Below are 15,358 nucleotides of genomic sequence, written 5' to 3'. Positions count from 1 at the left end.
TTGTAATGACATAGAATAAAGAAGAGACTATAGAACGCAAGTAAATCTTACACCTCTTCAGATGCTGGGCACATCTCCACAGATGGGGTTTGCACAGCATGCCATGCGAAAATCTATCCGGGGGTCCATCAGTGCTGCAGGAAAGTGGGGTGCCCTGCTTCCGAAGGGGTGTGAGATTTACTTGCTATCTAGAGTCCTCTTTTTATTCTGTCTTATTAAAGCACCTATTTTATGACGCCACTTGTTGGAGCTTTCTCACTGAGATTTGGAAAGTCCTGCCCCATCTCTTCTCCCCACCCCGGTTGCAAAACATCACCCTATTTCACAAGGGCTGAGCAGAAGCCATTTCCTCATCAACTGACCAGAGTCAAGAAAGAGAAATGAAAAGCCCTGACAGCTTCTTTTCTAAGGTCCGCCGGATCCTATGACCAGGTCGTCACTGCTGCCCAGCCCTGGGACTGGGACATTCTGGCTCCAGCTCAACCACCCAAGACCTGAAATTGTGTCTGAAGAAACCCAAGCTGTGGGACAAAAGGTGGCTTGTGGTAACGAGAGCACAACAGGACCCACAGGAAGCCACCCAGCTGCTCAGTGCCTTCAGCCGAAGCCTTCCTCTGAAGTTCTGCTTGAGCGAAGGACAGCGGGATCCGACAGGGACATGATGCTGCCCGTGACCCACATGCTAGCCTTCAGTAAGTGTCAGATGTTGTTTGGGCTCCCAGAGAGAGACATGAGCTGTCTGGGGACTCCACAGAGATGTTACATGGCTGTTTCTCTTCCAGGTGCTTGGCTGGTGGCACAGAGCAAGGCTACACCAAGTGAGTATCGTGAGGGGGTAGGTGGGGAGTTCAGACACATCCCTGGTCCCCCACCCATCTCCCAGGGCTCTTCCCTATCCCCATAGAACAAAACTTGCCCCTGTGTGGAGATGGGGCCTGGAGCCAGCTCCAGGCTCACCGCAGGGCAGCTGGGCGCTGGGGACTGTCTGTCTGTCTGTCTGGCAGCACCTCTCTCCCTGTGCAGGTGCCCCCACAGTCTCCATCTTCCTGAAGCCGCCTGGGGTGATCCCACCGGGAGGCTCCACCACCATCTGCTGCAGTTGCCAGTGCGACAATGGGAAATTCGTGCTGTACAGGAAAGGCAACCCGCACCTGGAGCTGCGTGGCAGCAGGGCCGAGTTCCCCATCTCTAATGCCACCACCGAGGACGCAGGTGCCTACAGCTGCCATTACATGGATGGAGACACCGTGCTGGCTCGCAGTGAAATCCTGGATGTCATGGTGCAAGGTGAGGGATGTGCTGTTACCCCTTTGCGTGGGGTCAGACGCCACACGGGCAGACCGGGATGCACGGAGCAACACAGCTTCCCTGTCCATGTGATGGGCAGGGTTTTTCCCCTTTTCCCTGGCTTGGAGAGGTGGGGACGATCTTCACCTCTGCCTGAGCCACGTGGTGGGGTCATCTAGATCCTGGTGGCTCCCAGCACCATGTCAAATCCCTGCATAGCTTCTCATGCCCTCTCCTCTCCACACAGAGTTCAGTCTCCCCACACCCGTCCTCTCTGTCCTGCCTGGGCAGGAGGTGGCTGCAGGAGCTTACGTCATTTTCCGTTGCACCATCGCACACTCCAGTGCCAGCTGTTTCCTGTACCTGGAGGGCCAGGTCAAAACTCCTGAACTCCTCTATAAGGATCGAGATGATTTCAATCTCTCCCATGTGCATAAAGGCAATGGGGGCCGCTACAGCTGCCAGTGTTTCACCAAGGGTTCTTTGCTCAAATGGTCTGCTGTCAGCAACGCCCTGGATTTGGTGGTGAGAGGTGAGACATCCCCCCCCAGCCGCATCCTACTCTCCTCTTCCTCCCTGGCCTCTGTCACATCCTGGGGAAACTAGAAAAGAGGATGTGGCGGGGGAGAAGAAAGCAGCTGTAACAGGGGTCCAAGCAGAGGATTTCAGCTTCCTTCCGATGTGTCTGAGCTTTGCCAACTCCTCAGAGACCCTACAGCTTGGACCCTACAGACACAGGGTTGCCAGCTGGGGGTAACGGTTGGGGGACACCCACGCCTGCACCTGCCAGCCCCCATCGCAGCCCAGTGCAGTCTGGCTGGCAGTGGCAGGTGAGGGCCAGCTCCACGCTCTGTCCTCCCTCCCGTCCTTGGTGCCGCTGAGCAGGGTGACAGGGCAGAGGCTGGGGGTAGGGACTGCCCGAGCGGGCAGGGACGCGGTTGGTAGAGCCGACAGGAGCCCTTCGGGCTCCCTCCGAACTTCCCCTTATCCCTCTTCAGCCCAGGAGCTCCCCAGTGGGTCCCCTTGTCCACGCGTGCCCCTCCCGCCCCCGCGGGACTCCTTTGGTCCGGGAGCTGCGCGGGGTCTCCTCCCGGTGACCGTCCCTTTCTGTCCCCTGCAGATTACACCTGGAACAACGCGGTGCGCCTGGCGCTGGGGGCCGCGCTCCTGCTCCTGCTGGGGCTGTTCGTGGCTGACGCCGTGCGCGGCCCCGCTGGGCCGGGGCGCGGCTCCGCGCGGCCGCTGCGGGACCGAGGGCCCAGCGCGCTCCGCGGCGAGCGGGACCGGTAAGGGAACGCCGGGACTGCCCCGGTTCTGCGCATGCGGGGGCGCGAGCGGGGCCCTGCGGAATGGGCGGGGCTCGGGCCTGGGGGCGGGGCTCGGGGCTCAGCCGCCCGCCCCTGCCCCGCCCCGCCCCGCCCCGCCCCGCCCGTCTGTCCGTCCGCTCCCGTTCCCGCCAGAGCCCAGGGGCGGCAGCAGGGCTGAAGAACGAGGCTCCAGCTGCAGACTTCCATTGCTCACATTCGTTTATTATTTTAAAACACGGACGAAATACATCACACCATCATCTATATATATAAATTTACTTTTATACAGATATAAATTTATATATATAGGACCTTTAAACCTCTGTATACTCAGGACACAAAGTTCCAGAACAGCTTCACTGGCTACAACAAAAGTATTTTTGTTATGAAAACACATAGAAGAGGTGTGAATATCAAAAATGCAGAAAAAGGAAATTAAAAACGAGTGCAAAATGAATGAAAGTGCAAAAAAGCTTTTGTTATCATAATCACACTCCTTCCAAAATACGTCCCCCCTCCCCTCCCCCCCCCCTTTCCTCCCTCCAAGGACGAGCGAGCCTCAGGCCCCAGAGGCCAGGGGTGGATTGGAGGGAGCCTGGATGCAGCTCCCAGATTTTTCCCTCTCCTCTGCACCGAGGGGTCCGCTCCCGGGGGTTAAGGAGTGAGGAACAAAGGAGAAGTGGCCAGGTCACATCCCTCTCACACCTCCCTCCTCTCCTCCACCTCCTCTCATTGCACTCACGTCCCCAGATTTACCTCTGCAGGTGGCAGCTGCCCTACGCCCTCAACCCTCCTGGGCAAGTTGGAGGGTTGCATTGGCTAAAAGTGCTTGTGCCCGACCTGGACATCACTGGAAAGCAGAAGCAGGCAGCTGTGCTCCGCCGAGGTGGGCATGGCCACTCTCCTCACCAAGCTTCAGGCTGGATCCTCTCACAGAAATGGAGACCTTGGCCCTTGCACCACCCCGATGCTGCCCATTTCCCCACGGAGGGATAAGCACTTTCCTGAGAGGCTCCAACTGCTCCCACGCAGCTGGAGTCACCTGCAGGCCAGCCCCCCCAGAGGACACCCTGTGCCCGCGGCTGGAGCATGTGCTGGGACATTCCCACGGCTCCAGCTAAGTCTTGCCAACACCGTCTGCAGTGGCAGGAGCGACAGAAGCACAGGCTTGGGGGCCTCCGCTCAGAAAAACATTTGACTTGAAAAATTCTTCACTGACTTAGAAATTTTGGCTGCAGTCACATCTCTCAGGAAGACCCCAGAGGGGAACCTCTGGGCCACTCAGCCCCATTGCCCTCTCCAGCTTCTCAGCGACATGGCAGCGGCCACCCCTGGGAGGAGTTTGGTCAGGCAACAGGGGAAGGATGAAAACCTTTGGTGCTTCTGCCTTGGTCACTGCTGCCCTTGATGCTCCCTGAGTGGGGACTCCCAATCAATGCTCTGTGGAGGACCTGCCAAGGCCAGGGGTGCAGCAAACCTTCCTCCTCCTCCTCACTTCCCTGCTGGGACCAGAGACAACTTCTGCTCATGGAGGACACATTGCCCGAGACCCTGGGACCACAGAGCCTGCCACCTCCACAGCCACAGAGACCATCACATTAAAACAGCAACACACCAACAGCAGGGGAAATGGTGTCATGGTACTTCTACAAACACCCAACCTTACACACACACACACACACACACACACACACACACTGCTTTGGGTTTGGTTTGGTTTTAAAAGGAAACAAGGTTATAAGTTTTAACAGTAAATAGCCCTTGACCACCTAAAAACCCTGTAACTCTCTCATCCAGATGAAGCCAGAAATTCTGTACCCAACTAGCTGAGTCAGCCCCAGAGGCTGCTCAAGACAGCAGGGAAGTGTGTGCAACAGAGACCTTCCCATCTCACATCACCCTTCCCGTGGGGCTGCTCCCTGCACAGAGCTCAGACCCAGCGGAGACCTGGGCTCCAGCTGTGCAGCCAGACCCACAGCCAAGGGGGAGCACCTTAGCAGTCCCATCCAGTTTGCGTCTGCTCTCTGAGAGGGAGGTCAAAAGAACCCAGGTGGGGCAGCACCCCCACGGGCACAGCTTCCTTCCGATGCCCGCGGCTGGCGCGGCTGCATCACGCCCCTCCAGAATACTGCTGGTGCCCAGGCAGAGCACGGCTTGACCGCATCCCACAGCAGAGCAAGAGCTGGTGCTGTTGGTTATACCCAGTCTTGTGGGCCGGCCGTGGCTCGGCTCATGGCTCCTCTTCCCCTTCAGCAGGGATCTTCTGAGCTCACCATCACCTCTGCTCTCCAGGGCAGCCCCGTGAGACAAGGCCCTCCATCCTTCACGCTAATTTCAGATCTAACATCTGGGTAGGAACGCCTCTCCCAGCACCCAGGGATGGTGCTTAGTCCCTTCTCCAACAGCACGAGGGAACGGAGCAGATGAGAACAGGATGCTTTCGTAAGATGTTTCCTTCTAAGCCCAATAACCATGTCCTGTGCAAGGGAGCTGTTCTGTTCCAGATCATACCTGGAGAGGTCTCAGCACCATTCGCACAGACTCTCACAGCTGAAGGTCCCAGGGCTCCTCCTCTTCTCCCCCAGCGCAGTGGCCCAGAGAGCCTCCCAATCAACTGAAGAGACCAACTTCAGGACCATTAACTGCAGACCAAGGGTGACTTGAGAAGTGACTGTGGGACCCAGGGACATGGCTGTTCCTTCCCACTCCCCTTCTCTCCACAGCTGGCCACACTGTAATGCTTGAAGAGATGGAAGAAAATAAGAAAGGAAAGGACAGGGAGAGCTGCCTAAATCAAACCCAAGCATTGACAGAACAAATACACAGAGTAGTTGAAAATCCTGCATGAAGAGCAAGCAGCAGACGTTTCAAGAGCAGGTCAAATGTGACCCCAAATATTCAATTAGAAAGAGTCAAAATGCTACATTTCCATGGGAAGCCGAGAACAGATTGACCCAGGTGTGACAGTGGCTCCCAAGGCAGCGCTGCTCCAAGACACATTGCTGGTGCACTTGCTAAGATCCCTTCATCCCCATCTTTGGGCACCGGGGAAGTAAGAAAATTGTCTTGCTACTGATACATCATTCTTGGGAATCAGAAAGACAGCAGACATGGGATTTGGATCACATCACTGCAGACTATGGAGAGCCCTTGGGGCAGGAGGCTGCCCTCCAGCACGGCACTGCCACACCACTGCTCCAACAGCACCCACAGCAGGCGTGCACAGGAGGATGACAGACCACAGCGAGAGCAACACGGGTGATGCCAGGACACGTGGGGACTATCAGAAGCTGCCTGGGATGCTGCCAGGACCCCCCAGGCAATGCTGGCTTTCCTGGCTCTGGAGTTTTACCCTACTCAGCCTCCCTTCCATTACAGGGGACAGCATCACACGGGCATTCCCAAAGTGCCTGCACCCTTGTTGAAGAGGTGCTATGTTGCTAAAAGGACATAAAAAAACCCAGTTAACTGCTGAATTTCTTTTAGCTCTGCAGGCAAGGAATCCAGGGACAGAAGAAGATCCTGCTCCTCAGACAGCAAAACCTGGGGGCCTTGTGAGGGCAAAAAAAGGGGGGGAAGGCAGGTGGCAGGATCGAGTCAGACAACTCAGGAATGCCTTCAAAACTGAGCCGTGGATCTGCCTACAGAGGAATGGATGCTTCTTGTCCTTGGCAGCTGCCTCTGCTCTAGCAAGGGCCTTGCTCCTAATACATGGACCAAAAGAGGGCCCGACTGTCCTTTGCAGAGGACTTTAACTGCTGCAAGGGGAGTATGTTAATCAAGCATCCTTTCTCCCAGAGACATGCTGTCTGAGACAGTCTGAAGCACAAGAAGAAATGGAGCTTGTTCTGCACCCACCCAGCCCTGGCCCCGTAGGGATGCTGCATTACAGTAAAGAGGAATAAAGCAGAGATGCTGGTCATGAACAGAGCAGCAGCCAGGACACACTGCTCCCTGGAAGGGGCAAGAGGCGGGCCACTGGTTTCCAGTGCAGTGAAGGGGCAGAGCAAAGTCATAATCTGGCATTAAAAGGGAAAGTCAAAAGATTTCAGAGATAAAGGCAAAGTGAGCTCCTTGAGAGCGTCCCTTGGAAATGATGTTAGTCCAAGCACCCCCAGAGGAACACACTGAGGGGGGAAAAAGTATAATCTCTCTCAGCTGCTGAGCAAAGCAAAGACCAGCCTTTAAACGGGTGCAAGTACGTACGCGGGCAGTGATTCCCTTCCCTTATCTGGGTGACTTGAGTAATGGTGTCAGCCCCCAGCTGCCACCCCCTCTGCACTGCTCCCTCATCCCTCAACACACCCCCTCGAACCGGTGTAGTCACAGCAGGACACGGGGGGCAGCTGTTGCGCTAAGACAGGCCAGTCCCACACTCACCCCCCGTCCCTGCAGCCGCCCCTGAGGCCTGGGGTCAGCCTGTACCCAGTGCTGGAGGAGAAGGGCAGTGTGGAGTGGGGGAGAGAGGATGGAAGATGGACTGGTAGGAGAGCAGAGATGTGACATCTGAGAGGAAATGAGCAGGACATGACAAGCTGCAGTCGGTCGGGGGGAATCTCTGTCCTGACCAGACAGTGTGGCAGCACCAGTGCTGAGGGAGGGTCCCGGTTGGGCCAAGAAAAGTCACTTTAAGGTGTCATCAGCGTTCTTGAACATGAGGATGGCATTGTAGATCTTGAGTGCTGGGCCCAGCTTGACACTCATAATCTTGACGATGTCAGCCTGTGTCAGTAAGAGGAACGCTTCACCATCGATCATCTGCAGAGGAGAGCAGGGACAAAGGCACTCACCAAAAACCCAGACTGTGACTTCCTAGGGACAGCCAGTATGGGCACGACCTGGGGATGTGCACAGTGGCACTCAGCCTCAGCCAGGTACCAGAGAGGATCCCAGCGAGTAGGGCAGGGGCCCCTGACAGCACTTCCACACTGCCCCAGATAATCCAGAGCTGGGAGCTCATGTGCCCAGGAATGGGGCAGAGAGGGGGAACGGCCCTTCCAGGGGCAGCCCCAGGAGCTCACACTGCAGCCAGCCCGGGCTTCTGCGCCAGACAACAGGCACAGAGCACAGCCAGCAGGCAACCTACTCTGGGCAAACACCCGTCCATTCCCTGGCTCCCGGTCCTGGCATGCATGGAGGCTGCCCCCAGCTCAGCTTTATGTGCCTGAGCACCCTTAAAGCACAAGGGCCATTTACTAACAGGCTGGGACACTTGCTGTACCCAGCATGCCCAGGATCAGCCTGGCCTGGGAGTATTGCACATGCTGGAAAGCAGCCCCTCTGCATGGCTGTCTACAAAGGGGTCAAGAAACAATGAACCTGGCTGACAGACAGAAACACCACCGAGGTGCTGCGCTGCTGAGAGACTGCAGGTGGAGAGGGATGAATGGGTGAGGAGTAAGCAGCTTCCCTCAGGTGATGGTGCTGTTAAGGTTGCAGCACTATCCTCCTCCCACTCCCCCATCCTAGCCTCCCCTCACCCATGCCTGGAAAACAGGGCAGCACGGCTCCTTGGGGGTCAGCATCTCCCCTGCTGCCAACATCCGGACAGGCAGACAGCTTCACACTTGAATGCAGTGGGGCGGCTGCTGCTCCCAGGGCTGCAGGGTGGGATCACTGCCAGGTGCTCGACGTGCTTTCAGCATTCAGCAGCAATCCACTGCAGGAAGGCCACTGGCCAATTCCCCCCTGCCCTGTCAGCAACAGCTCTCCTTGGTCACCTGCACTCATCCAAGTGTCCTTCTCACCTCATCCTTGAAGAGCTTGGCTTGGTCCTCACAACCCGTCAGAGTCTGAACAAAGCTAAAGACCTTGGAATAAACAGAGAAAAATGTCAAGACAGAAGCAACGTTTCTGGCTGGAGACCCCCCATGAGCCCATATCCTCACTTCTACAGAGGCATTTTGCAGCCTGTAAGATAACGTGACTGTTAGGACCCAGGCTGCAGGTGCAGCACCCTCCCAGGCCTAGAGATCACCCTTGGACCAGGGCACAGGTGCTGGCCTCCTCCAGCCCCTGAGCAGAAATGCTGCAGCAGCTTCATCTCCAACAAACCAAGATGATTCCCACTGAGAGGTGGGGGCAGGAGAGGGGCACACAGGAGGGTAATGGGGACATCAGGCAGGTCTGGCTGCTGGGGCTGGTGTCAAAGTTCCAGCTACCCAGGCCTTCAGAGAGGCCATCACAGACGCCCAAGAAAGTGCATGAAGGTGAAAATAAAGAACCTGAGGTAAAGGTTTATTTTTCAGAGAAACAGGGAAGTGATTTCTTAGCTGCAGAGCCTATGGTTTAATTTTTTAACTTGGCAAAGATGAAACTGATTTTTTTTTTGAAAACTAACATGCTAAATGAAGAGACTGCTGTCTGCCTTCACCTGTCTGCCCTGGGCTAGTGTCAGACTCAAGTCAAGCAAGAACCTAGAGTTCTGCATGTGCTTCCCAGAAGCTGCCATCAGGGCTCATGTCTGGCAGCTGTTCACACAGTACCCCACAAGCGTGTCCAGCAGATCGCCTTCTCACTAGCCCAGGGAAGAGGTTGCTGAAGCACCTCCGTGCCTGGTGCATGTATCATGGTGTTGCACATCCAGGTAGAGAGCTCCCAACCGTGCCAGTGGGTTAGGAGCCAGCATGCAGTCTTTAAAACTATCTTACCTCATCAATGGTCCACTTGGCCACCGTAGTTGCTGTGATGCCAGCCACCCCCGGCAGGAGCTTGCAGTGCTGCTCCCAGCAGAGCGACAGGGAGCGGTCGGGGTGGGCAGATAGGGCAGACATGAAGAGAGACTGGTGCATATTGTCTGAAGAAATAGCTGGCAATGCAAACGTAAGATGTGATGCAAGGTAGAAGGACGAGAACATCCCATCCCATCCTATCCTAGAAGCCTTGGGAAGGGCCCCATTCTGGGGAGGGCCCAAGCCTGGCAGCAGATGGTCTCATGGGTCCAGGTATCAAGAGCTAGTGGTTCTTGAATTAACAGGACATCAGTGTATCCAGGATGTTCAGTTTGGTGGGACTGGGGATGGCAGGGAAAGAAGTTTAGAGACAAGCTTGGCTTTGCTTTGCTCTCACCACCTTCAGTCATCCATTTTCCACACTGAACTAGACTTCAATTAAATTTCACACCAGAATGCCATCCCGTATCACTCAGTTAATTCCACATTTTTAACAAAGCTTTTTTTTTTTTCCCTCGCTCTCTGCTACAAGGAGTCAAGGATGGCTCCCAAGGAGAGATCCTCTTCATTCACCCCCAGCGCTGGGGTAGGCAGCAGGACAGTCCATGGTAAAATGGATACTGACTGGAATAAATGTCAGTCGCTGTATTATGACAGTCATCAGAATGAAATGCCAAGCAAACTGTTCAGCATCAGTTTCTGTGCTGCAACAATAATTTGGCACTTCACAACCACACTGATATTTTGGGGTATAGCAGCCACAGGATGAAGGCACAGCATTCCTGTCTGAAGAGTACAAAGCACTGGGGAAAATGCACTGCCACGGAGAGAGGATCCTAATTCCCTGCCCTAAAGCACTCCAAGATTCACAGACATAATCCAAGACACATGACAAGGGACCTAGCAGAGCTCTGGTAAGAGGCAGGGATGCTCCTTGTCAGATGGTCAACTTCGGCAGTTGACCACAAGCTCCTCACTGGTGCTGACCTGTGTGAGGTCCGAGTGAGTGAGCCAAGGGAGACCTGCCTCCAACAGCCACCACCCCAGCTCCTTGAGCCTTGCCCCTGCAATGACACCATGGCAGAGGACGGCACTTACTCTGGAAGTCTTCCTGCTGGATCTTCCGGTACTTTGGAGGTCGCCCTCTAAAGAGACAGGAAGACTGATTTCCAACTGGGTTGGGACTGGCCCGAGGGTCCTCCTCCACACTGCACAGAGCAATGCCTTGGCAGTGGGAGCAAGGATTACCTCTTGGACCTTGACCCAAAGGGGTGACAGCTAAAGACACAAAACATGGGAAGAAAAAAACCAAGAGTGGTGCCCAACACAGCTGGCAGGACAAATGCCAGCTGCCAGCAACTGTGCTCCCCTGAGATCAAGGAGCCTCTCTGGCTTGACCATCCCTCCCGGGGACAGCAGTCGCAGGGGCCCTGCATGGCTGCATGGGGCTCATCAGACTTGCCCCTACCTCCCGTGGTGCCGAGACTTCTTTCGCTGAGGGAAGCCAATCAGGTTTCTCTTGCGAGTTGAGGCCTCGGTGTCAGACAAGTCTGCCTTAAGCCTGCCCTGGTTCTTCTCTGCCAGCGGGCACCCTGAGAGGCAGTAATGGGCTGTGAATCTCCCAGTCACGTGTCCTGACCCGTCACAACCCGGTGTGGGGCACTTCCTAGAGAACAGAGGTGAGACAAGCATTGGACCTGGCTCAGAGCAGCATGAGGTGGGGCGAGCCGGCGGGGCCACCCCTCTGCCCCTGAGCATGGGGAGCTGCAGCACTGGCTGCCAGAAGCAGAGTAAAGACACGTTGAACAAATTGCAGGGGTGAGGGCGCTGGGTACACAGGCCAGGCACACTCAGTCCAGGTACAAACACCTTCTCCGCTGCTGTAACAGTGACCCTGTGCAAGTCACCATAGTGCTGATCAAGCAGATATCGGAGACAGAGTCTCCATCCTCCCTTCCTTGCCCCCACAGGCATCCAGACTAGCCTCAGAGCGAGGAGGAAGCAAGTGTCTCAAGTGTGGCCAGTAGAGAAACGCTTGTGAGCCAGATCTCCCTTCTCCATCCTCACAGATGGGCCACCATACTTGCTCCAGCCTTACACCGTGCCTGGTTTCCCCTGGAAAAAGTCATGCAAGCGACTGACTGAGCTGGGGGAGATGCACTGTTCCTTCTCGGGACTTCCCAGCTCACAACCTCACAGTGAAAGGCATCCATGAGGGGTGGGAGAAACATCATCCTCAAAGCTGGTATCAGTGAATTGGTACCTTAGAGGCACTGTCCCCTATGTAGCCCATATGTCCCCACAGGTAGGTGGGCACATGAGGCACGTCCAGGGGCTCTGAGTGCCGCAGGACAGGAGCAGAGTAGGAGCTCACAGGAGTTACACTAGCTGCAGGCTCCAGGTTGCCTTGGGGCCTGGCCTGGGGAGAGCAGGGCCACGTGCGGTGGGTGCAGGGAAGGGCTGGTCGCTTGTGGTGGTGGCAGGGGCGGAGGAGTGGAGGAAGGGCCAGCAGGGAAGCTGTGCCCCTCTGAGCCATGCTGGGGAACTCACCTGTGGTGAAAGCTGTACTTGGAGCTCTTGGTGTGAGGGATGTTCTTGCAGCCCAGGGTTGGGCAGCTCCCGTGGGCAGAGGAGGCTGGTTCCTTTGGCCCTAGACAAGGAGAAACAGAAGAGAGACTGTCTCAGTCTTGGCAAAGATGAAACAGAGAGACTGGGGTCTGAGAGGTATGAGGGACTGACCCAGGCACAGGACTTACTGAGAGGAGGCTGCAGTGGGTGTCCAGTTTTTGAGCACCAGCCTATGGGGTGGATGTCTGGATGATCCGCATCAATCCAAAAATCATAGATGTGGCTCCAGCCATCAAAATGGATCTGAGGAGACAAGAAGAGAGGTCACCCTTCAAACCTCAGGGCACCTCCCTGAGGAGCTCTAGAGCCCTCCAAGCTGACAGGAAGCAGCAGGGTAGAGCTGAACACAAGGGTCTCCCCCACTCCTGAAGCCAGGCACTGGAACCTGTCAACTTCTGCATGGTGTGCTTCCACAGACCTCCACATACTTTGCCACTGCAGCTGGCAGTGAGTTGGGAAGGGCAGGAGCAAGTCAGCAGTGTCTAGACACAGGCTCAGCACTGAGACTCCAGCACTCACCTTTATCCTGTGATCTTCCACATCCTCCACACTGGCCACTCGGATGAAGGAAGGAGTCCTTCTGTCTACTGCCTCCAGCTTCATGTTGACCAGGAAGCCATGGGGTTGACGCTGAGGCCAGGAAGAACCAGGTGAGCAGGGCCTTGATTTGGGATCCCACACCCCTCAGCAGTTTTCCCAGCAGCATGCACTCCTCAAGCCCAGCTCCCAGACCTGGCCTGTCCAGGTAAGAGCCATCCCAGCTCACAGTGGCAACAAGAGAGTGGGCACAGGCCTCCTGGATCTGAGCTGTGTTTTAACAAGATGGGAAAGTTGTGCCCAAGAGAAGAATGTCTCCAAGAGACACATTTTGGGGATCTATATTGCAGCCACACTTGGCTAGACACAGCCGCTGTTGCTGTAGTTGGAGACAACAACTATCAAGCAAGCCTAAACAATTTCCCATCGTTCCCATCCCTGTCTAGCCAAGGGCATGGTCATACATCCCATTTTTCCCAGCTTTGAACTGGGAAACGCCCAGGATAGCCCTGACTTCTGAACCTTGAATGCAGATCTGAACCCCAGGCCTGTGGCTGGAGCATACTGAACATCACTTGACTTTTCATAAAAGCAAAGACCTGACAATAGAGAAAACATGAATTCCTGCCCAGGCACGGTGGAGCAGATGATGCGGCACTCACCACTTTAAAGGCCCAGGCTGGGACAGCAGACGCTCCAGTTTCCTTTAGGTACTTTTCCCAGGTGAAGTTGTCGGGGTCAGGATAATCTAGAAGGGGGAAGATGCAGAAGGTGAGACACACCTGCAGGAAGATGGCAAGTACCCCAGAATGTCCTACTGCCTTGAAGGATCAACCAAGTCTGTGCCAGGCACACAGGAACCTGAAAGACATCAAGAAGTGCTACTATTTTCTCATGGACCATGAAATCCAGGGTACAAGGAAGCAGAAACATCTGAGCCTGCACAGAAAGCCTGGGTCCTCATGTCTCCACTCAGCCTGACACAACCACCATGAACCTGAACATGTGTACAGGAGCCTTGGCAGGAGCACGCCGCCTCTCTGGCTGTAGCCTTGCTGAAGGAAACTGCCTAGGCCTGAAGACAAGCAAGGGCCATGGGGTTTGCACCCCCAGGCTCCCCATGCCACCTTGGGAAGCCTGTTCCCAAGGGAATGCACCACTGAAGACTGTGCTCCCAGGCCACTGACTCACCTTGAGGAGGTGTGAGGGGTTTGCCGTGCTCCTGACACCATCCAACTGGGTGGATGTATGGACTGCTGGGGTCACACCTAGAAAACACATCCAAGTTCTTACACAGGGCTGAGATACCCAGCCCATCATCGACAGACAGCACAGGCTGCAGGGGCCCAGGACAGGCCACTTGGCAGCACCCTCCAGGCCTGCACCACCAGCAAAAGCCCCTGCAAAAGCTGAGGTCTTCTACAGCACCCTTGTCCCTGAGAGACCCAGGGAATCACAGGCCCTGGCAAGGCAAGGGCTAGAGCAGGGGGACATCAGCTGAGAGGGGTAGGACACAAACACACCCCAAGTACAAGCCCTGTTGCAGAGCCACCCAGGGAACAGCAACTCTTGTCTGTGAGCAGGGAGAGAGGACATGCCTTTCAGAGCTCGGAGCGGTGAGACCTGAGCAATCTGGGGGGCTCATGTGCTGGTCACAGCTCCCAGTATGTCACAGCACAATGAGGAGCTGCTGCTTTGCAGGTCTGCCTTGGGACAGAGCAGGTAGCTGTCCAGCACCAGTGAGTGAAGAGCAGCAAGGTAGAGAAACTGCTGCAGCCCCACAGCTCCTCAGGGTGAGAAGAGAAGGCCAGAGGACTCCAGCCACAAAGGAAACAGAGTTCCTCTCAGGACCCTGACTGTGCCAACTGGTCATTTTAATTAGCCTTAACCAGCCTCAACTGGGACACCTCCCCACCCTGGCCACAATCCCCTGCCTACAGACACAGGAGCTCCTTTTAAGATCAGGCCTTCAGTCTCTGCATTGCAGGTGGCCCCATCTCTGAAGTTGGGTTTCAGGGTGAGCCCCCAGCATGCAATCACATCTGTCTTTGCTGCATGGTACCTACAGGGCCACGGAAATGTCCCACACGGTGACAAATAAAGGTTTGTCCCCCAGCACAGGGGGGTGATCCTCTGCCTCACTGGCCCACCGGTGGCCTGCCTGCAGCAGCGTGCTGGGATTGTCTCACGCTTTCCCGAGCACCCCATCGCTCTTGCTGAAGCAGCAGCAGGGTGTCTCCCCAGCACTGGTGCCTCAGGAGCCTCTGTGCGCTTACCAGTAGTCATAAGTATCATCCCAGTTGTCAAAGTGCACCAAAAAGCGATTGTCCACCACGTCAGTCACTGTGGCAACACAGATCAGGGAAGGGTTCATGCGGTCCACAGCTTCAAGCTTCATGCCCACCTCAAAGCCTGGGGAAGCCTCGTGCTGGGAGGAGAGAGGGGTAAGTTTCTTTCAGAGCGACGGTCCCAGTGGTCTACTCACCCTTTCCCCTGCCTGCTACAAGGAGGCACCTGCCCAAATCCTCCCAAAACCAGATCCTTCGGGGCCTCCAGGCAGGCCCAGGACCATTCAGGATCCCAAAAGGGCAGTGCCCTGCTATGCATGCAGGAAAAGAGGTAGAGGGTAAGTAACTCAGCTTGACCACACAAAGAAAGAGGAAAAGAAATCTTCAGACCCTCAGAATCTTCTATAAGCAGTAACCTCCAAGAGAAAACAGCCTCCAACTTCCACTGATTCAGATTTTGTCACAAAATACTTGTTAGCAGTCATGTTCCTCCAGTGTTAGCAGCGACCAATGCCCTAGGCTCGGCAGGAGGAGCCGGGATGGGGCCTTTCATCCTACCTTGCCTTTATTTCTTGGATCCAAAATCTGTGAGAAACGCTGCATCACACACACTAGTGGGATTGTTGCAGAAATGAGCAGG

The 15,358-nt window shown here is 55.5% G+C and overlaps 2 protein-coding genes across 3 annotated transcripts in view; one reads left to right on the top strand and one right to left on the bottom strand.

Annotated features, from left to right (window-relative positions):
- The first annotated feature begins 335 nt into the window (after positions 1-335).
- LOC104359592 (immunoglobulin superfamily member 1) lies at positions 336-3,051 on the top strand. Its single transcript, XM_032992971.2, has 5 exons — positions 336-692; positions 783-818; positions 1,024-1,287; positions 1,535-1,819; positions 2,408-3,051. Exons 1-5 carry the CDS (start codon positions 425-427, stop codon positions 2,575-2,577), a joined length of 1,023 nt encoding a protein of 340 aa, XP_032848862.2. The 5' UTR covers positions 336-424; the 3' UTR covers positions 2,578-3,051.
- An 80-nt stretch (positions 3,052-3,131) lies between these two features.
- The window catches only part of L3MBTL1 (L3MBTL histone methyl-lysine binding protein 1), a 30,392-nt gene continuing 18,165 nt past the window's right edge, over positions 3,132-15,358 (bottom strand). For both annotated transcript variants that reach the window (XM_042801121.1, XM_032992972.2), the window contains 11 exons: positions 14,707-14,858; positions 13,622-13,698; positions 13,093-13,178; positions 12,413-12,523; positions 12,022-12,136; positions 11,816-11,915; positions 10,734-10,931; positions 10,364-10,410; positions 9,245-9,402; positions 8,342-8,404; positions 3,132-7,352 (listed from right to left, as the gene is read on the bottom strand). In XM_042801121.1, the coding sequence (XP_042657055.1) occupies positions 7,218-7,352; positions 8,342-8,404; positions 9,245-9,402; positions 10,364-10,410; positions 10,734-10,931; positions 11,816-11,915; positions 12,022-12,136; positions 12,413-12,523; positions 13,093-13,178; positions 13,622-13,698; positions 14,707-14,858 (1,242 nt within the window). In that variant the 3' untranslated portion in view covers positions 3,132-7,217. The remainder of the gene's footprint in view (positions 7,353-8,341; positions 8,405-9,244; positions 9,403-10,363; positions 10,411-10,733; positions 10,932-11,815; positions 11,916-12,021; positions 12,137-12,412; positions 12,524-13,092; positions 13,179-13,621; positions 13,699-14,706; positions 14,859-15,358) is intronic.

Source organism: Tyto alba, unplaced genomic scaffold (assembly GCF_018691265.1).
Source record: "Tyto alba isolate M040663 unplaced genomic scaffold, T.alba_DEE_v4.0 Super-Scaffold_33, whole genome shotgun sequence".
NCBI lineage: Eukaryota > Metazoa > Chordata > Aves > Strigiformes > Tytonidae > Tyto > Tyto alba.
The sequence above is the reverse complement of the archived record's forward strand: the minus strand, read 5'-3'. Positions and strand labels throughout refer to the sequence as shown.